Source organism: Erithacus rubecula, assembly GCF_903797595.1.
Source record: "Erithacus rubecula genome assembly, chromosome: 3".
Classification (NCBI taxonomy): domain Eukaryota; kingdom Metazoa; phylum Chordata; class Aves; order Passeriformes; family Muscicapidae; genus Erithacus; species Erithacus rubecula.
In genome coordinates this window covers 43966726-43988981 of record NC_136689.1, presented here as the reverse complement: position 1 = coordinate 43988981, position 22256 = coordinate 43966726, and the positions used below count along the sequence as shown (strand labels likewise).

The window sequence follows — 22256 nt, the reverse complement described above, 5'->3', positions numbered from 1 at the left end:
GCACCATGAGAAGCTCAGAGGAGCTGGGCAGAGAATACCCCAGCTGCCTGCCTTTTCCAAAAATGAGCAAATTCCATTTTTCTGATATTCCATGCTGGACCCTGATGAAAGTAGGCTATTAATAGTAGCATGTCACTCTAGTAGAATGCATGAGGAGAGTGATAGGTATAACACATAGGTGTGCATGTTGAGGTATGCAGCAATAATTTCACTTCACGAGTCTCTTGGCTCTCATGTATTTGTCCACTTGGAACAGGCTGTACCAGCAGCTTCAGTCACTTTGAAGCTTCAACCTCAAGTTGTGCAAAGCTGCAGGCATGAGCAGTGCAAAACTGTCATTAGCTATTTGTTAAACAAGGAAAAGAAAAATCAAGATACGTCACCATCCTGACATCTAGCCTAGTACATGAGTTTGTCCTGAAGGCAGCCATATATATGTCTCTATATCAGAGAATCTGAGTTAATTTAGTTGTTGGGGTATTTCTTATGCCAAAGATAATAAGCCAAAGGGCTCCACACCCAGCAGTAATTTTTTAGAGTGGTGTCATGAATATGAATCAAGTTTACAGAAAGAGATTAATATCTAGATTAACAGTAGAGGTGATGTGCCATACGATCCATAAAAGGCAAAATCTGCATCACCATAGACTCACCGAAATGAAACTGCCCTGTATAATGGTAGAGTAGCATAGACATGTATTAAAAGTGAATATATCTTTCTGACAGTTAAAAAACAAAGTCCTCCCTCACCTCTCTTTTAGTAGCAGTGGCTCTGAAAAAGGCATTAATTTTACTGCTGTCCTTAAGGCTAAAAGGAGAGCACATGCAACTCTTTGGTCTTTCAGATAAAGTGAATTTTATTGCAAAATGTTTGTTCTTTCATTGTCTTGCCTGTTGGGTGGCTTCAAGTGTTTGCATAATACATGGACAGCATTGTACAGTAATTGTTCCCCATCCTCAAAAATTCATAGGCTATGAATTCATAGATTTTTTTTTAACGCAGCTGACTCGCTATGAGCTTCTCCATAGCTAGGAAAGACTGCAACTACTGCAGACTCATGTGTACAGCTTCATTGAATCCAGATTTTGCATTTATCCTTAGCCTGAGTTAGCAAAAATACATCAACCTCAAGTCTAATACAAAGGGTACCTCAGGGTGATAGGGTGTGAAGTCTAGATTTATTCTGGGTACCTTTAAATAAAGGGAAATCTAATTGAGATGCCTGGTTCAGGAATATCAGCAGAGCTACAATAACTACAGTAAGCATAAGTAAGACCATTCCTGAGGGCAATGAGATTGGGATGCATCACCCTACAGGACCTCTTTACCTATCTAGGGAGAAGTAAAATAGAGCTCTTAGATGACCAGTCAGTGAAATAGAGTACAGGGAATGTGTTGAGTTGACATGTACTGAGGCCTGTGTGTCTCAAAGTGCTTGGGTCCTGCCAGAGAGGACTATGGAAGTAGTGAAGTGTCAGAATAGCTGCTGTTGTATTCCTAGGACTGCTGAGACCTAGGCAGAAGAATGACCTTGCAGCTGGAGGTGGGAAGCAAAGAGGGGAAACAGTGAGATAAAGACAGAGGAGCAATTAAGAAAAAGGAATGTGAGTAAAGGAAAGAGAAAATGCAAGGAAAGCTAGAACAAAGAAGCTGAAAAGGACTCAACATTGAGGTAGGAACACTTTATAGTGGTGTATATATCTGCAAACCTGCTCTGAGCAGTGTGTTTGTTCCTCTCTCAGCAGAATGCACGGGTGCTTCAGTTCCTCACCACTGAGCGTCTCTAATGAATGCTCTTTTGTAGCCTCCTGAACATGTCCCATGGCTAATGCAGGGCACACTAACATATTTGTAAAGGTTTGCTTAGCAATGAATAGATCTGCCCTAACTTCAAAATACATCAGTGGCATGTAGCCTCAGGACCCCCTATATCTTAAACACATCCCTGGTGACAAGCCAGATTTAACTGCACACAAAGTGATGCTGCTTTTCTTCTTTAGGGCACCGCCCCCACGTTCAGCCAGAGGAGCTGCAGCCATGCTCAGCACATCGCCCTGATGTGAGCCCACGGGGAACAGAGGTGTTCTCTTCACAGGTGAATGTGTCCCTGCGTGTCACATCGTGGGCCCAGGCGTCTGAAAAGATTTATGTCTGATTGCTCTCCTTTTAAAAGAATGTCACTCTCCGAGAGGATTTCAGTGCCTGGGGGCAAAAGGAAGGATTGTTTTGGTTGTTTTGAATTGATTGTTGGCTCTTTGTGTGTCAGGGTACTCCGCTTAGGTTTCCCACTTGTGGGCTGTCTGCATGCATGCCAGAATTTTTCAGTAGCAATGCAATAGTGGAGTGGGTTAGTGACAACTTTGAAACTTGACAGAGTATTTCTGTCTCTTAAACAATGAAGTTATGCCTGCAGGGAGGTCCTGAAGACCTGGCAGGTATTCTTGGTACAAAAATTGGACAGGTCTCAATCCTGCATCTCATTGCATCATATGAACACAAGTGTTCCATGGAGAATTCCTTTCAGAGGGATGTTGTGCACGAAGAATTAGATTTTGCAGGGTGAGATTGATCTCTGCTGCCTCTGAGCACTGTGCATAAGTGAGGTGGGAGAGGGAATGGCACTGGGGGAGCTGCAGCCTGCCTGTTGTGTGCTTGACAGCCATCAAGGGTTGCTGCCTCTGGAATATAATTTGGAGCAGCTCTATGTAACCTTTTGAACAAGAGGATATTGGAATCTCTCTTCTCTTCTGTTCCTTCATTTCTCTGCTGCTGAAATCCGAATCCCAGAGGTTTGAGGATTTGAAGAAACCATCACCCATTCCCAGCTTCATAAATCCACAAGGTTACTGAACTTAGAAAAACTGCTGATGAGTATCTGTGAAAGGAGGTGGTGGCTTTAGAGTGAGGATTTGCTTATGCAGAGTGGCTGAGAAAAACTTAATCAGAATTAAGAAAATATGTGAATTGAAAGTGGATTATCAATGCCATATAAATGGATGAATTCCTTAAATTCTTCTCTTCAGAATTAAAATTATCCTAATTTGTTTCTGTATAATTATGAAAGGGAATGTTATTCAGGTCTTTAATGAGATATAACTTACTGACCATAATACTTAGCTTGGGTTAATTTTTTTGTGTCTCCCAGTAGGGCTGAGACCAGAATATAGTCTTGGATGTCTTTTTTTAGTAGGAAGCTTGAATTGTCTTTACTGGGGATTTCACTAACTGATTCTGGTAATGTAAGAATTGGTTTTTATTATGATCGTACTGTTTATAACATTAGGATGTGAAATCTCTGGATAAGCAATTAATTAATCCTCACCATGTCCCTGTGAGGTTGCTAAAGGCTTTGAAGCAACAACTTCTCTGTTCATTGCTGTGCTATGTCTGCTTTTAGCATGGAATGCAGCAAGGTAAAGCAGTGCTGTGAGATATGAGAAGGAAGATGAGAATCAAATCTTATTGGACACATGGGAGGAAATAAGCAAGAAGAAAATGTTACTGCCCTGCTTAGAATTTGGTCAAGCCACTGTGAGAAAATGTCAGGGGAGTTTTAGCAGTCAGGGTATCTGCTTTATGTCTAACGAAATCCACACATGAGGGTGCCACACACACAGTGTACTGTGGTGAGCACTAGCTTAGTGACAGGGTGAAAATATTGTAAAAATAATTGTAAAGATGTAAAAATAATTTATCACATTTCCCTCTGTTTGAGAAGAGGATTTATCTATTCAAATTAAATTCCTTTAAAAAAATAAAGAGGGCTAAAAACCCTCTGAAAAGATGATTGTTCTCTGAAGCAGTCTCTTATTTCCATTGTCATAGCTTGCTCCATTGGTGTTGCAGTGCAAACTAGTACCCTTCTCTGTGCAGGCAGCTTCTTCTTTTCCTCAGAAGACAGTTTATTTTCTACCCAATGTTAAATCTCATGTTTGTCTTACTTCTTTGAATGAGCACAAGCACTGTGCTCTTGTTCTTCTCATTTTCTAGTGCCTTTTTGCTGATCTTCTCTGCATGTATCTGAAAGGTCAGAAAAACAAATCAATATGGAAAAGGACCTCCTGCCCCTTTTAACCTAACCTGTAGGAGGGAGGGAAGGGAAATTCCCACTTACGTGAAAGGGAGCTTTAAATATCCTTGAGAAAAGCACTGTGGGAGTGAGGGTTTGGAAGGACAGGTGTTGACAAGACCATTCTCTGCAGTTCACAGGGTGCCTTTATGAACTCACAGTCTCCTCCACAGCAGTGTATACAGACAGATCCATAGAGCTGAAGCATGTCCCAAGAAAGAGGCACTCTACAGTGAATGGCCCTCTCATTTCAGCACCACTGACCATGAAGGTCGGGCACAGGGAGCTGGACTGAGACTCACTACTGGGTTTGAGGGCTACCAAATGCTGACCTCTGTCTTCTACTGCCTGGGTTTTCTCCAATACTTTCTGGTTATCACTCTCTTATTTCCATTCCTCAAGGTCACTGGCTCCTTCATGCACATTCCAGAGCATCAGAGCCTCCACATCTGCATAGTAACTAGATTACTGCTGCATCACTGGTGCAGTGAGGCCTATAATTGAGTTCTTGTCTAATCTCTAGCCTGAATACAACAGGCAAGTTTACTAATCATGGCCTCTGCTGCCAGCTTGCAGTCTCAAACATTCTGTTCAGTGTTCCATGAGAAGAACAGTCCTGGAACTTCCTTGGCAGTCAGCGGAGAGGGTGGAGCTCCCCCTTTACTTTCCAATGATGAAAAACTTCTCGACTGCTCATATATGATCTTCATAAAAATGCCTTATGATAGGTGCTAACAATTCAGGCCTTAATCTCTGAAATTATTTCAGTCGTTAAATACCTGTCTTTGAATTTAGCCTTAATTGATCTATCAGAAGCAAGACCCTTGAACACGCTGCTAAGGTACCTTCTTTTCCCCTCAGCTTCATCCCAGGTGCTTTTTTAAAGAACAGCTGTTCACTTGCTGCTTATTTGGCTTGCTTGTTTTGACAAGTACTGGTGTGGAAAAGTTGCTAATTGCTCTGCCCTCCTTCCAGCATCAAGGTCAGAAAAGAGAGAAATGCAGAGCGAAGTGAGCCCCCCTTTTAAAGCATGGAATTGGGGTTTCAAAGTGCAGCCATCCAACCTGGATAAACAGCAACATTTTGCACAGGTATCAGCGGGGTTCTGCAGCCTGCACTACCTGCCTGCTTTGTTTGTGGTCTCTCTTTTGTGTTACATTTGTCTTACTGAATGGGCAGTAGCAAACAAACCCTTCCTTTTTGCATATATCTGGACATCTAACCCTCTTGCAGGGGAGAACAGCAGTGCCTGTGTGTCTCAGAAGTCTCAGTGTGTGTGCTGCTGGGTATAGGATGGTGATGCTCCTTCTGCACACTGGTAGTGTCAGTCACCAGAGCAGAGAGACAGAGGAAGGGGACAGAAACAGTGACGTAAAGGTATTTTACCTCTTCCTGGTGTCATCTGTTGTACTACTGAAACTGCTTCATTAAAAGCTTTTTAAGAATACCTTTGCAGAAAAAGCCTTTTGCAAAAAACCAGCCATTAGAAATAGAATAGTCTTTTGCAGGTGATAAAAGCAGAAGACCACATGGTAGATGTTTTTCAGTGTTCACTTTCCTTCCTTGTTTCTTTGTTTGGCCTGCACCAAGCCAGACTACTTTGGGCCCATTCTTTGGGCTCTTCTCAACTGACTGCACAATTCCAAAGGCAGAGCCAGGTTGAAGACAGATGATGCTAGTGTGTTGCACCTTCCATTTTGAAATGACTCATGTGAGTAAGCTGCTGACATCTGCTGTAAGTTTGCTGTGCCTCTTGAGACACTGCTTTCACACTAAGATCAAACTCTAGAACTCCAAAAGGAGAAGCCAAGTGAGGAAACCATTTAGGGTTTTGAGCTTGTTGGGTGAAATTTCTTGCACTGAAATGCTCAGTGTTGTCAGAAAAGGGAGTCTAAGATTTATGCCCTCAGAAATGAAAACTGAAATTGGTCCATTAGACTGAGCAGAGAGCAATTTACCTGCAGATGCCTTTTCTCTAAATGAGAACAGAGACACTTCAACAGGCAGAAGCAATAGACTTTGAGGTAAGATAGGACCATGAATTTGGCTTCCTGTGCAGCTCCAGGCAGCTCTGATCTTCTTTCAGGTCCCTGGAATGCTTCAAAAAGCTGATACTGAAGAATTATTAACATGAATGCCTCTTACATTGCTGGATCACAGACACCTTAATGAACTCCCACCTATGGGGGGGGGGGTGGGGGTCAGGTTTTGATCCCAGTGGTGTAAACCTGGAGTAGTGGATTTTAGTGAATTTCAGTGGGATTCCTCTAGAAAAATCCATGTATAATGAAAATTAAACATTTTTAAAGCAATACATATTTTTACTGCATCCTTGTCTCAAATTTTTTTTTTGATTCTCATGTTGGTTTGACATGGCAGAGCAAGAAGGTATCTAATTAATCACTATTCACACTCTTACAGGAATTTCCTTCTTGCAGTCTGACATACCTCAGAAAATGACACTGAACAGCTCAGAATCCCTCTGAGGTGATGGTGTGGTCACCCATCTGTATTTTGCCTGGAAGCGTTTTGCAGACCTTCTGAGGCTTAGCTGCTCAAAACATCATGAAATTGTGTTTTGCCTGAACTTCTGCTCATCTTTATCTTTCAGTGGAGATGGCAGTAGCAAAGCAATAATCCCCCCTGGGACTCCTTACCTAATGCACACTCTAAGTGATCTAGACATGCTGCTTACCTTCTCATCCACAAAAAGAGAAGTATGTGGCTTACTAAGACTTGAGCAATGAAAGTCAGAGCAAAAGGCTGCAATGAAGCAGACTGGTGACAGTAAAAACAGATAATTAACATGTAAAAGCTAATTGTTGAAGTAATGTTTAAGGCATTGCACGTGGACTGAGCTGTTTTATGCAGACACAAGCTTGGCTGTTAGCTGGGATGTAACAGGGTACATTGAGCACTGTGGGCTTGGACAGGGTCTCACACCACAGCTGTGTGTTTATTCTGATGATCAGACAACTCTGCTGGCAGTTAGTGCCACCACTCCATGAAGTTTAACTTGTACCCTGTGCTGAAGTGCTTGTGCTATGGCACAGCCCTGAGGCCAGCACACCAAATACTGTGTTCAGTTTTGGGCCCCTCACTACAAGAAACACATTGAGGCGCTGGAGTGAGTCCAGAAATGGGCAATAAAGCTGGGGAAGGATCTGGAGCACAAGTCTGATTGGGGGTGGCTGAGGGAGCTGGGATTGTTTCACCTGGAGAAAAGGAGAGTCAGGGGAGTCCTTGTCACTCTCTACAACTTCCTGAAAGGAGGATGCAGTCAGGAGGGAGTTGGCCTCTTCTCCCAAGTACTAAGCAATAGGACAAGGGGAAATAGCATGAAGTTGCACTAGGAGATGTTTAAATTGGATATTTGGAAAAACTTCTTCATTGAAAGGGTTGTAAAGCACTGGAACAGGCTGCCCAGGAAAGTGGATGAGTCATTATCCCTGCAGGTATTTAAAAGATGCATAGATAGGACATGATGGACCTGACAGTGTTAGGTTAATGGTTGGTCTCAATCTTAGAGGTCTTTTCCAAATAAAATGATTCTATGATTCATCTTTCCTCTCTATTCTATCTATTTCCATCTTTCCTCTGCTATTTTAACTCTGACTGTGCTGAAAATTTGGCACCATGTTCCAGAAGCTAATCAAACCCTTGTCTACTCTGGTCACAGTTTTCCTTTAGAAAAATGCCATGAAGAGCTACCCACCAGAGAAAATATTGTAAAATTATGCTGAAATCCCATGCATTGTGAGCCTGCAGAATTGAAATCTTGATACCTCTGATGGTTGATTTAAGTCTTTAGCTTAAACCACCAACAGAATATTTTGTGTGTATGTGTGTATGTAAAGCACATAGTGTTTTTACTGCACACAGATTAATACATGCAATGAGGCAGAGCAAGATGTGTGCAAATTTGTATTCAGGAAATGGATGTGCCTGTATATTGCAATGTCCTCAGATCTCTAAGGGAGACCAACTGTGAAGATCAAGAAGATAAATTACTTTAAAAAGTGGATCTTCATTATTCCCAAAGAAGACAGGAACAAATAGGTAGACATTTTCTCTAAAATTCTACATGGTGGTTTCTAATTTGCAACATAATTGCACTCACTTGTGTCATAACAGAGAATCCTGAAAATTTTACAGGTGGCCAAAAGACCTAATAAGTGAACCTCAGCCATATTCTTCTGTGAAATCCTTGAGAAAGTGAGACCCATGAAGCACCACCATGCTTTGGGGTCAGACTCCTACTTCATGGAACAGAGCTGACAAAGCTCTGGATAGCTTATTGGATGGTGTGGAAAAGCCTTCCATGGTTGACTGGACTTCTAAATTCCTAAAACCACCAAAGGTTTCTGAAACAAATCTAGTAATTGTTTATACACTTGTCCATGCATTTACTTACATTGGACAGGTAAACTAGGACCTTTTTGAGAGTTAAACTTAAGACCTCTTTTTGGAGTCCTCTTTCCCTGGCAAACTGTTAGGATACAGATATCATCATCTCTGGATTTGAATCATCCATAGTGTTAGGTTTAATATTGCAAAACATGAATCTTGCACTTGAACTTTCCCAAGAGCATCTTCCAAAGTTATCACACCTGATTTCCCTTTGTGCTGGCAGGGCTGAGAGCGTCCACAGTGAAGGGAACATCTATAACCGTGTGACTCCTATTGTGCTGAGCGATCTTGTGGTTCAGTCCTTTCTCCAGCAGTAGGGATAGATAGCAGGGGAAGGGTGCAGGCTAGAGCAGCCATAGATCCATTGACTCTGATGCTAAATTTTTGGCTAAGCTAGTGCCCTTGGAAAACACTACAATCTCAAAAGATAATGCAGAACAGCACTTTAATATGTGAGCAATGTTGGGTACCACCTTCATTCTCACTCTGCATTAATAGTAGCAATAGTAATAAGAACAACAATAACAGTAACAACAGCAACAATAACAACAGTAATAATAATAATCCTCTGAAAACCTAGTTGGTGTCCTTTATTGTGAGTTAGAACTATGACAAGCAACATCTATTTTTTGTGTTTTTCCTGTTCTGGGTTTCCGTCTTATTGTGGCAGTAGCCTGAATTCTTGAGAGGTGAAATCGTCTTTCCTTGTCCTGAAGCAACCTCCCAGACTAGTCCAAGACCTCGTCTAAAGTAGCCCTTGGCCTGTCTTCTGGATGGTTGAGAGTTGGTAAAAGGTAGTGAGAAGTGGAGGAGCCTTTGAAAATGTAATGTGCTTCAGACCCAACACTGTGAGTGGCTTCACGTGGTCTAGGGGTTTATCCCTCTGTGAGGTGCAGAGCCTGACCATGGAGAGGCTGTGTCACTATGAGTTACACCATGGGTGCCTCTGCTGCCACTACTGCCTATAGCCTGTCACAGCACAGCCTTATTGCTGATTTTTCCTCTTTTTATTATATAGGCCCTTTCTGTCTGCAGGAAAGTCAGGCAGTGAGCTTTTCAGTGATGATAGCAGGCCACAGTATTTACTGAAGGCAGCAGAGCTGTTGGTTTAGGGACACATGGATCTGAAGGAAAAAGGAGGCCAGTCCCACTCTCTGCCTCAGCTTCACTCAGTCTGGAGTCTTGGAGGTTGGAGTGAGTCCCAAGAACTCTGAAGAAAGCAGGCATGAAGAAACCTGTAAGAGATTGAAAAGCAAGTCTGTGTATGGTCACTCAGCAGTACAGGATTAGGGTGTGTCTCACTGCAGACACTGAGGCCAAGGGCACAGGGATTAAGTGCTAGTGTGATTGAATTTGGGTTGGCTAAAGCTAGCCAGCACTGACAGGAGCAGCCACAGAAACAACCAGCAGGGTCCTAATGCACATGGATACACATGGAGCAATTTGGTGCATCTGAAATGCTGCTCTGGGCTCTTCAGAAGAGAAAACAGCACTGCTAAAGTCGGTGTTGGGTCCGTACATAACCTAGCTTTGGAAGAAATCCCAGCAGTTTTGCTGGTCGAACATTTCTTCAGGGCTGGGAGAAAAGCATGAATTAGGCTTAGAGGTTTCATTTTCTAACTATAACTTAGATTTTTTCTGACATATGGACAACAAAATCTGTTAAGTGTCATGTCTTATAACCTACTTAGTTGGTGGAGAGTCAGACAAACAGTGCAATACAAACTTTGAGGATAGAAAAAGTTGATTTTTAAATGAAACTGTTCTGATGGCCTGATAATTATATACTTTACTTGATTTTGCTTGGTATTTCCCCTCCTTGAAACCTGAACACATGCTTTGAAATAATGGAGATTTTTAAAATCTGTTTTAAAACACCTGCTCTGAACTTTATTGACAACACAAATTCCCCAGTCTCAGTCAAATTCAGACTTCAGCAGGTGCTTTCCAATCACACCAGCAAATGCAGGAGCAGAAGGGAATCCTGATAAATAAAATCTCTGTAAGGCATTCCTTACCCTTCATAACTTAAGGAAAGAGGCTGTAAACACTGCATCCTAAACTTCTTGTTATGCTGTCTCAGAAAGTGTGGGCTGTGAATCTATTAATTTTCTTCTGTGGCACTGAGGACTAAATTTTACTCTGACACTGGAAAAACGGTGCAACTCTGGATTTACTTGAGTGAGGTTATGTTCTGTCTGAGACTTTTGTAGTTGAATAAACTGGGGAAGATGTGGCAAGAATGACTTTTGAGTGGAAGGGGCTCAGCTTACCTTAATTCTGAAATATGGGCTGAGACTAAAAGGTAAAGTGATCAATTCCTAATATTGATTATAGAATAATCTAAAAAGAGGAGATATCCTCATAATTTCTGTACTACATAGAAAGGAAACAAATAAAGGCAGCTCCCAAGAATACTACTTTTTGCCTAAACTTTACCAATCCCTTGGAAAAAAAAAAGGAGTATGATGAGTTGATAAATACAAAGCAAAATCCTTTGGGAAAGAGGAAAGAACTGGAGTTATTGACACTGCTTTCCAGCTTCTGGTTGTACTCAGATTCAGGTTCCTGGAACACTTGTGCTATGCTATTTCAGCAATCAAGTAATATCATCACAATGATGGCATGGCAGGCCTGTTATCACACACAAGCTATGTGTGCTGTCTGCAGAAACACACTTATCATGTTTCTCACAATAGATGCTGGTGCAGGGGTGCCAGGTTCTCTGTCCTCAGGAGTAAAGCAATATTAATCCCACAGAAGGCCTTACATGAACCCTACGAGTCAGTCAAAACTGGCTTTGCATGGAGTAGCTGCTACTTGTTTTGACTTGTTTGGGTTTTGTTTTTAATTCGTATTCCTGTTCCAACATGACCTGCAGAAGTTGCCTAGAAACCATCTCACGTCAGCTCACTCATCCAAGACACACAGCTCCCCGTATGCAGGCAAGGAGAGAAGCTTAACTTCCTTAATTTTTCAAGAAATGCTATTAACTCCCCTCTTCCTCCTCCCATGGATGTGATATCTGAGAAGGTGGTAAAAAAGAAACCCCAATATCACTGAGGCAGAAAAGTCTGGCACATGTTACATGGGGAAGTGCGAATGGAGAAGGCTGTCTTGAGGCGGTGACAGAGTCAGAGCCACGTTTGTCCCCACTAGAAGATCCATTGGGCTTGTAGGGGACCCTTCATTGCTTCTGGTCACATAAAACAGCACAGACTTTGTCACTTTTGCCTCCTGACATGGAATAATGCCAGTTATTGCCACTGCCCTGTGTTCTATCCAAGATATCCTTTTGACTCTCCCTAAATCCTGTAGTACTTGTGACCCACTGCTCTTATGAAGCCAGTATGTGTCAGGGGGCCAGAAGATTGATGGAGTTTCTTGTGTTCTTCCAGGATAAAATACTTTACATGCGATAAATCCAGAGGAGCTGATAGCACTAAGCAGAAATCTGGTGGTGAAAACATCCTGTGCAAATACAGCTTGGAAAATAAAGGGCTTGTCTAGGCAGCAGCTGGTCTAAAAGAATTTGGGTCTTGAATCAAATCCCAAAGGTTTTATTAGGTTGTCTTGGAAAATAAAAAACCAGAAAAATAACTTTGGGTTGACCTGTAGCCCTTTATTTGGAAAATATTTATTTTGGGGTGTCTAGCCCTTTTGCTTACAATTTGGGATGCTTTGCAAATTAAAAATGCCATCTCAGAAAGAAGTGTTGAAAGGAACTAAATACTACTTAAGGTGAAAATTAATGTTTCAACACCAAGGAAAAAAACAAGTCAAAGCTCCTTTTGTGGAACTTGAAGCAATTAAATTTGGATTGAATTTCCCAATGCTTCTTGTCTTTCCAAAACTGCACTTTCTGGCAAGATTTGCTATGACTTGGCTGTGTTTAATGTGTATGCAGGTAGAAGTAGAGGTTTTAAGGACAAGTGTGAGCACCTGCAAAATAGGAGGACCTGTATTGCAACTTCCAAATGCAATTCACTGCCAGTTTTAACATGTAGCCCCTCATTCCTTCCTCTCTCTTACTGCCTCTCTCCTGCAGCTCTTGTTTTTTTTATGAAGTGTTTTAACCTGTTCCCCATGCAATGAGCTTTCCCACCAGCCCCTCCTGGGGCTGATAGATGTGGTTTGTGCTCCCACACTGTTCAGCTCTGGGGGCCACTCTGGGATGTGGTTTGTATAAGGGAGGTTAGTACAGACAAAATTAAAAGTGTGCTGCACATGTGGTGTGGCAGAGATGGGCAAGGATGGAGACCTGGACTCGCCAGGGTCAGAGCTTACCGTGCCTGGGGGAAAGAAGGGGAGAGCCCCTCACTCACCCTTTAGGCAGTGGAGGTGGGACCCTCCAAGCTGACAGGAGCTGGAAAGCATGTTCAAAGCAGAAAATGGTCAAAAAAAGTGTAAATGGCTATTGGCTGACTGACTGGCCTTCAGGTTTTAGGCCAGCTTCTCTACTTGCCAGGCAGCAGTCTGGATCTATTAGCTCTAGGATGGCATGCAAAGCTTTCATTTAGAGATGGCTGAGATGGCATAGCTGAGGATTTCTGTAAGCCTTGGCAGCTTGAGTGGTCTGGGGCAGTAAGGGTGAGTAGAAAGGGTGAGTGCTTGGTTATGGTGTGGATTGCTTATCTGAGTTCTGATCCTATTTCCAGAGCATTTTATCAGGTGTTAGGGTCTGGAGGAATGGGGACTAAGACACTTTAATTGTTAGATCTTAATGTTTATCTGTGACTCAGAAACCATGGGTAGACTTTGATCACTGCAGAGTAGCAGTGTTTACTTGGTTCTCCAGGTGCATCCAAAATGCAAAAAAACTGGCTCTCACCAGTTCCAGAGCCCATGGGCAGCCCTTCATGAGGCTGGTAGAGAAGGTCTTTCACAATGAATGCTTTAGGTCACATGTTGTACTGAACTCTGAAATGTAAGGGATCATCTGTTTACACCTTCCTCTCCTCTGAGAGTGATAATGAGCTATATGAGTATGATTGAGGCCCTTGAGCTTTCATTTGTGACTACTGAAAAAGGTTGTTCCACCTTTCACAGGGTAACATGAGCTCTGGAGAGACACAGGGGATTTACAGGCATGGTAGAGGTCAGGCAGCAAGACATTGCTGTTTGAAAGAGGGATACCAAATCTCCTTACAGATTTAAATGCACACATTGTTCCTAGAGAGCCATTTTGTAATTCTTGAATACTGAACTAAGGAAATATTTATGATAAAACAAATAATTTCCTGGAAATTAGGGCACATTGTGGACCTTTATCTGAAATTATGCAGAATGCCATTGTTCTGACGATCTAACAGACTGAAGACAACTTCTAATTGTGATGGCAATGGCACTGTTACCACCGAATAAAAGCTCAGGTCCTCTGAGCTCAAGGAATCCAGAGTCATTTAAGATGGGTGTTTATTTCAGCAATTCAAGGATGAAAAGCATTCTAGGGAACTTTTGAAAGAAATCTTTGTATGTTGCTGCAAAAATGATACAGATTAAACCTATAGATTAAACCTCCTAACTTTGCCCTGCAAAATAAATTTAGATTTTTAAGTAAAAACAATTAATCTGGAGCAATAAGTGTTCAATTACCCTCTTGTATGGTTGTGTGACTCAAACATAAATATATAGTGTTGTGTTTCTCCTTCTGCTGCTGCTGGAGGAAACCTTGGAAGCTAATTTAGACTAGGTGCAAGTGGAGCTAATAATCCACAAGGAACCTGGGTTGCCACAGTGCTCTGACCATAGGGCATGGCCTGTTACCATCCAGTGTTGCCAAGACAGCATTGCTGCTGGTATCTGAGCACAAACTCTTAGGCAGCTGTGGAAATGACTGATCAGAGGGGTGGACCCCGCCAGAAATCTATAAACTTATATAGATTTATGTAAACCTTTATAAACCATTACCAGCTTATCTTAGTTACATGATAATGTCTTCAAATACAGTCTGGGAATACAAGGGTTTCTTTTTAAACTCTACAGGAGTGTTGAACAGAGGACTGGCAGAAGGTTAAGCATCATAGAGACCAAGACTTTATTTTTAACACAAAGCATTGTCGTAAATCTGCTGAAAATTCACTTGTCACTCAGCGTGCCACAGGTTTTCAGAAGTGTGAATGCATTAATCATAGGTGAAGAGATGGAGTTGCAGCTTGCAGCAGAAGCAGGGAACTGGTATCTGAAGATCAAGGCATGGCTGGTGCTTCCCCAGTACAAACAGCAGTCCCTTATGGCTGTTTTCTCTGTGGTTTCAGTTCCCTTCCAGTTATGCCCCCCTATCTGTCCTTGGTTATACAGGCTATACGAAGAGCCTCCTGTAAAAGTTAGTCAAGTTCCCAAGGCAGAGTTGAACCCTGGTTGAACAAGTTTACCTTGACAAGAGCCAATAAACAGAAAAGCGAAAAGCTAAGATGGGAACCTAATTGCAGTCTCTAGGATTTGTCACTCAGCTTTTTTTTGAAGGAAAATGCATTATATGTAAATGTAGTAAGACAAGCACTACTTTGGTTTTCTAGTGCAGTGGTATATTTGTATATCCAAACCAGGCCTTTGCTACTGAATCTCTGAATACCAGGTTTATTAGGCTGTGCTGCTGTAGTTTCTAAATAAGCAATCAGCTAATTAAGTTCTTTGGTAGAATTTCACATGTGCCTTTTTGCTGTGTGTCCCAGCTGCTGTAGTTAAAAGTTGTCGTTGCTTTATTCTCTTGTTTTGTTTGCATGGAGCACTCTGGTTACTATCAAAGGAGCAAAGTTCAGAGAGATCACAGTGCAAAACTCTAGAGCTAAAAATAAAGAATAGGTTAAATGCTCAACAGAAAATTGGGCACAATAACCATTGAAGTCAAATGCAGCTCAGCTCCAGCTCTTGCTCACGTCTGCAGGAACTCTTGTATCAGGCTTAGTGGCCATAAATTATAAAATCAAATTTGAATTTAATAAACCTTCAGGAATATGTTTCACAAAACTGACTAAACACATCCTCCCATGCTGTTTTAGCAGCTGTTTCCTGTGTCTCCCAAACCTACAAAAGGAACCTGAGTAAGGTGTCTGGCTGCTTGGACTCAGCAGCTTAGCCACAAATCCCTACCTTGTCATTCCTGTGCTGAAATCTCTCAAGGGGTGCTAGAGGAGCAAGGTTTCAGCCTTGCCTTCAGTCTAGACATATTCTCCTTACCTGGCATGCTGTGGAAGTGAAAAGGTATTCCGGAGTGTTCACTGATGCTCCATCTGGGAATCGTGATACATAGAAAATATTTGAGAACTGAAACTCAGCTTACAGCCCCTGAGTGCACCAGAGCAGCTCAGCACCTGCAGCCATAGAAGCTGGACTGGAAGATAAGTCAATTTTTTCGTACACTATGTGAGGTTGTTAGCAGCCTCCTCATTATGGGAGATAGTTTAGGTAGTGAAATAAAATGCAGGAATCCAGGCTCTAATGAACAGTGCGACACATCCATGATGTGATAAACTGGGGTGAATAAATTGTAGCGACAGCATCTGGGAGAAGAGGAAGAAATAACAAATGTGCAGCTGTGGACTGAAGTGAGGTCTGTACTTAGATGAAACACATTCCTTAGCACTATCAGGGCTGCTGTTGTGGACTCAAAATGGGTCCCTGTGATGAGCCCGATCTTTGATGGTATTGGATTAACATCACTGCTCATTCCAGCTTATTATGTGTCCTGCAGTACCTGTCATGTCTCTCTGCCATCTACTGCAAGTAATGACTCCAGCAATTATGAAGGCTTTGTACGCCTGCAGATCAGAAATACTATCTCACAAAGAGCAGACTTTCCTCATCTCAGCACTGCAGATTCTTCTTCCACGTAGTGATTTGGCCCTTTCTGTCTCCCTTTTCCTCTGCACCTGCTAGTTTGCAAAACAGCAGAAGCTTTACAGGAAAGGAAAAAAAGGAGAGATGGCTTCGTCTCAAATACTTTCCATTTTTCCACCCAACCCTCCTCTTTCTCTCTGGAGATAGAAGACTTTGGTATCAAACATGCAAGTTCTGCTTCACCCAGGGTCTGATCAAATATGCACTAAAATAATTGGAAAAATTCCTGTGGATTTTGCTGTTCTCTAGATTATTTCCAGCCCCCCTCTGGCTATGGCCCTTTGACTGTATAGGCATGCAGGGCAGCTGTGGAAGCTCAGAGGGGAGGATTTTCAGCAAAGCAGCCCACAAAAGGGAGTCTTGTATCCCTTTGCAGACCATGAGGCTCTTGAGGTTTCCACATGGTCCAAATCTGCAATTCATCTGCTTTCCCATGCTCTACTCACACTTTAACACACCACCAGCCAGTCACTGTGCTGAGCGTGAGGCAGTCAAGTTGTTTTTCCTTGCTGCCCTTTTTTTCTCTCATCTTTAGCCATTGCTTCCTGGTCCCCCTCAACCCTCCTTGTCTCAAACCCACCCATCCCAGGGCACCAGTGAGCCACTGCATCACTTCCAGCACATTCTCCACCTCTGCTGACACCTGAGACTGCTGTTGGGTCACTGCTTCCGAATGTGAGTGTGAACTCCAAACCAGAGCTTGCTTTGCCATCCTGTCCAGCTGCAACTCCCATTGTCTCTGAAGCAGTGCCACTTTTTTGACTGCATCTTCACAAAATGATCTTGAAACCAGACGTGGAAACAGAACAACAGGGGCACAAGGGGACAGTCTGCTCGGATGGTATTGGAGGCAATGCTTTGCATTTGACACAGATGGCTTCAGCATGGCAGCTTTGGTTTGGCAAAAATATGGAAATAATAATAGCATTTTTGATCTTCAAAGGGCTCTGCATTCACTAACTAAGGAGTATAATGTTAGGCTTTACAAATCGGTCATACTCTGAAAATACATTTGGTAGCAAAGACAAAGGGTCAAGCTTTCTGCTACTGTAATGCCTTTGAAATGTTGGTGCCAATTTCGTGGTGTGAAAATTAGGGACCAAAGTCCGTTGTGAGGGTACCACATCCTGTTTAGTCAATGGGAATTTCATGCCTGTTAATGAGAGCAGAATCAGATTCTAATTAATTTCAGACTTGACACATATATTCTTCCAGTTTAATGCATGATTACTGGCAGCATCTGCCTTCACATGTGAACAGACTTGAGCTTTGAAATATAGGAATTGGATATTGGTATTAATATGAGACTTAATATTTCTCACGGTTTCTGTTGTATCCTTCACCTAGAGAGAGAGAATGATCCAGAAGTAACCAGCTAGTGTCAGCTGTACAATACACAAGTATGTGTTTATGAGCACATCCCCCAACACAAACACAGGCTCAGCTGTAGCTTTGCAGATGCCATGGGATGCACAGGAATGAGCCTGGGATGTCAAGTGCTTGGTTTGTCCATGCAGTCAGGGGTCTAAAAAGCAAGCTGCACCAGCTCTGCTACTGATGTATAGATGATGTGGCCATGTTTTTATTCTTTCCAGCCAGGATTGTAAGAAGTGTCCCACCCTAAACACAGTGGAGAAAGGGTAGGGGCTTTCTCTAGGTGCAAGATCTGGGTCCCAGCCTTGCAAGGTAAATATGAAGCAATGTAGTTTTATAGTAAAAAAAAATAATTCAGGAAAGAAAAATTCGGCTCTGCAAAGCATAAAGTCCCTGCTTGGAATCATCAGAGCAAGGTAAAGGCTGGCTTGTGGCAAGCAGATCCTAGATTGGCTGCATTTAAAAGCTGCAGACACTGATTCCCAATTCTCTTGGGTGAGAGACAGATCAACATTGTGTTTGTGTTTTCAAGATTAAGTATCTCCAATCATAAATGTCAATAGAATTATGAAGTACATTGAAAGCTTCCAAGGTCTTTAAAATTAAATAACAACCCTGTAATGCAGCCAAGCTGAGTATTGCTCAGATCCATCCGACCCTTAAAGGAGGCAAAGGAGGCTTTCAATTTCTTTGTTCAATCACTTCATTAAATTCCAATTCCTCTTAAAAGCTTGGCAGTCTTAATTCTCTCCCACTTACTTCTGATACAAGTCCCCTTTGTCTGCGCTCAGATTTCTCATGCTTTCTATGCTTATCCACCTTCCTATATGCCTCAAGGCAGTGCTCTAGTAAGGACAGTTAAATGCATTTTTGCTAGAAATCTACTTGTCCTGTGTAGCCACTGCATTAGTCTGTGATGTGTCAGTGTGCAAGCAAGTGAAATGCTTCTCCAGCTTTTTGTGGGACCTGTGATGGGAAGCGTACTGCATGCTGTTAGCCAGCCATACCTTTGGGGGAGGTGAAACTGTGTTGGTCAGCCCTTGTCCTCAGCAATATGCTCCCCTTAATGTGGAAAGAACCTGAACTGAGAGTCAGGGCAGTCATGTCAGTGGAGTTACATGATAAAGACAAAAGTTCTGACCTCAAGAACATCATTATTGCACAAGAGGCAAAGCAGGGCTGAGCCAAGAAATGGCCTGTAAAATCCCAGCCCTGCTACATGGCAAATGTCCCTGCCACCCTGCTCAAGCACCTGTAATGTGGGTTTAGCTTGTAAGGAACACCACTGCAAGGGTCTGTAGGCTCTCCAGCACCAGGATGTAGCTCTAGCCCATGGCAGGTACATTTTTTTCCTGCATGTTTCCCTCTGAGGACAGGAATGGTATTCCCATGCTCAGTGATAATGGGGAAATACAACCAACAGGCTGCAGGTCTGTCTGAGCTTGCACCTTCATGCATGGGGTTCATTAGATGTCCTCTCCCAGCTACTCAGGGACAGGCAATAGCAGAAGATGCTGTAGGATAGAGCCACAAGAAATAAACTGTAACTCCCAAAGGATGCCATTTTTCTCTTTCTGAAAGAAGTTCTACTCACAGCTGAAGTTGCTTTATACTTTGACTTGCACTTACAGCAGCCTGAAGAAGTAGTGGACTTTACAGCCTCTGATGTTTCCTCATTTCTGCTGGGCCATCCCACCATCACAATTGTGGTGCATAGGCTTATTTTCTTTTATAAGCTCTTTCTAGGCTCTTGTTGAGATTTCCTGTCTTGGGGAACTTGCTTAGGCTAGATGGATTACTTAAATGTTCTTGGTCCAGCTCCAATTGCAGCTTTAATTTATCTCTAGCTGTTAGGGTTTCTGACTGGAAAGAGCTACCCTATAGATTAGTGAATTCTAAGTGAATGAGGCCCAGGGCCTATGGGCAAGGGTCACCATTAATACTGTTGCAGAAAGATCTTGCCCACAGCATCTGCCTGAAGAGCCCTTTCCCCCAGCAGGGCTGGCCTTCCTAGGAACAGAGAGACCCATTCAACCCTTTCCCAGAAGCAAATGAGAGGCTCTAAGTTGTGCGGCTCTCTCCCTTGGGCTTCCACACCACCAAACCCCATCTCCAAGGTGGAGAAAGGATCAGTATTGCACCTTGCTTTGGACACTGTTAATGAAGAAAAAACGGATGTGGGGAGAGAAAGTTTTCAAACCCTCAGCGTGCAAGGCGAGGGAAGATCTCATGTCTGCAGTACAAGGGAATTTTTGGGCCTGGTGGTGAGTGCATTCATCCTTTACTATGCCAGTCCTTGTTGATTCAGCTCTGTGCACAATTCCTAGGCAAAGACACACATGAAGGCCAACAACATACATTTCAGTAGCCTGAATTTACCCAGCAGGAGCCAATAATGTACATAAATCTACCTGAGTCACTGCAGGAGTGATGCTTTAGCTCTCTTAGCACGTCTAGAAAAAGACCTTGCAATTCCCCTATAGGGAGACTGTGTACAAGCCATACTAACTGCTGAAAGAAGTTAGTCCCAGGACTGTTCCAACTGGCTGATCTAGTGACATGAAAGTGTTGTCATTTACACACTCTGGAGAGCTTCAGGGTGCAGGGAAGACGGATGGTTATTCTCCTTGTTCCCACCTAAACAATGTATTTGATCCTGTCACCTGCCCTGTGTGAACTGCCTTCTTTAGAAGTCAGTGTTAATAATGCAGATCAAATCTAGATGCTGTCACTTATCCCACTTGCTCCAACAGCCTTTGTTTAAAGAAGAAACTAGTAGTTTTGACCTTAAAAAGTGGAGACGATGTTACTTTTGTAAGACTGTTAGGAGGTTCTAAGGACTAGAAAAGTGCTCCTTTGGAAACATGTACAAGCTGCTTGATCACAGAGACACTTCTATCCTTGGATGGAGACATAGAAAACAGACTTGTCATCAGCTTATATTCCTCACACATTGGTATCACTAGTTATCACAATGAACCTTGCTCTGTGTTCTTTAAAGACCCTTAAAAAAAGCACTGCTTGATTATGCAATGAGCATGCATGTAACAGGTTGTGCTCAAGGTCCATTACCACCTTCCTCCTCTTCCTGCCAGTCTAGCCCTACATCATTACTACCCAAATGAATCCTCTCTTCATTAGACTTTCTCAGCTGGAACTGACAGAGATTTGAATTAGCCACTAACTTGCTCAGTGTGTAGGCTGCCCACCCATCTGTTTAGCCAGGTGTCAAGTATCTCCCTAGTGCCAAGACCAAGCTGTGTCCTACTTCCAGCAGTGTCCAGATGTGGGTGCCTGAGGAAGCCTTCAGCATGTCAGCATGCTTTCCTGAGAGTACGTCCCTGGCCTCCAACTAGCTTCAGGGATTCCTCAATCAATGTGCTTTCTATATATTAGTAACACCCAAGGGTATTTCCCTTCCAGAAACTTGCCTGTTCCTCTCTTCGTATCATTTCATCTTGGGGATGACTTACTTCAGCTGTTGGTCCAATCTCCTCTCCTCTCCTCTCCTCTCCTCCTCCTCTCCTAGGCCTCTCCTCTCTCTCCTCCTCCTTCCTCTCCCTCCTCTCCTTTCCTCTCCTCTCCTCTCCTCTCCTCTCCTCTCCTCTCCTCTCCTCTCCTCTCCTCTCCTCTCCTCTCCTCTCCTCTCCTCTCCTCTCCTCTCCTCTCCTCTCCTCTCCTCTCCTCTCCTCTCCTCTCCTCTCCTCTCCTCTCCTCTCCTCTCCTCTCCCTCCTCTCCTCTCCTCTCCTCTCCTCTCCTCCTCTCCTCTCCTCTCCTCTCCTCTCCTCTCCTCTCCTCTCCTCTCCTCTCCTCTCCTCTCCTCTCCTCTCCTCTCCTCTCCTCTCCTCTCCTCTCCTCTCCTCTCCTCCTCCTTCCCAGCTGTCATAGCTTTTTCCCCACATCCTTGTCATCAGTTGTTATTTTTTGTTGTGTAACTTTACAAAACCTTTGTAACTTTGAATTGTGCACTGATTAAAGATCCAGCAAATTCTTAAAAATCTTTTTAATAGTAGTATGTTCTCAGTTTTTTAGAAGTTATTAGGCTGGAGAGTTTACAGATTTGAGTTAGGAAGTAATAAAACAATCTGTTTGAAGTGGATAAAAAGGTCAATGTAATAACTTCCCTTAGGATGGGGAAATGCTGGGACACTGAATTGTGCTTGGGAGTGGTAACATTTTCATCTCAGCAGCAACTGAACAGTTTGCTTTCAGTCTGTTTGGCTTGCTAAATGTTCAGATAGTCCATGAAGAGTGGAGTTGCCTGAATTTACAGGGTAGCTTTGGCTACCCTGAAACAGCAGTTTTTATTTTATTATTTTTTTTTAATTTCCTGTAAATAAATGATTCACCTGCCAAAATACCATAAGCATCTATCACAACACAACCAGTGTTTTCTGAATGTCTTGGAGTTTACAGCAAACCTGATGAAGGGTGTGATGGATAAATACATTTGTCCAAGCATGGTGTGCTTCCTACCAGGGCATTGCTGGTCGAGGCTGGGCTGCCTCCTTTTGCTTAGACCAGAGGGAATTAACTCTTCGTTTCCATGCAGGAACTTAGAC

General features: G+C 42.9%; 1 protein-coding gene across 3 annotated transcripts in view; it reads left to right on the top strand.

Annotated features, from left to right (window-relative positions):
* The window catches only part of KIAA1143, a 92988-nt gene that overhangs the window by 58242 nt on the left and 12490 nt on the right, over positions 1-22256 (top strand). Inside the window, exon 4 of one of the 3 annotated variants that reach the window (XM_079302693.1) lies at positions 5046-5099. The exons of 1 other annotated variant lie outside the window; for it this stretch is intronic. In XM_079302693.1, coding sequence (XP_079158819.1) covers positions 5046-5084 — 39 coding nt within the window. In that variant the 3' untranslated portion in view covers positions 5085-5099. Of the gene's footprint in view, positions 1-2001; positions 2080-5045; positions 5100-22256 lie in introns of those variants that run through there. One more of the 3 variants, XM_079302691.1, reaches the window with a different exon arrangement.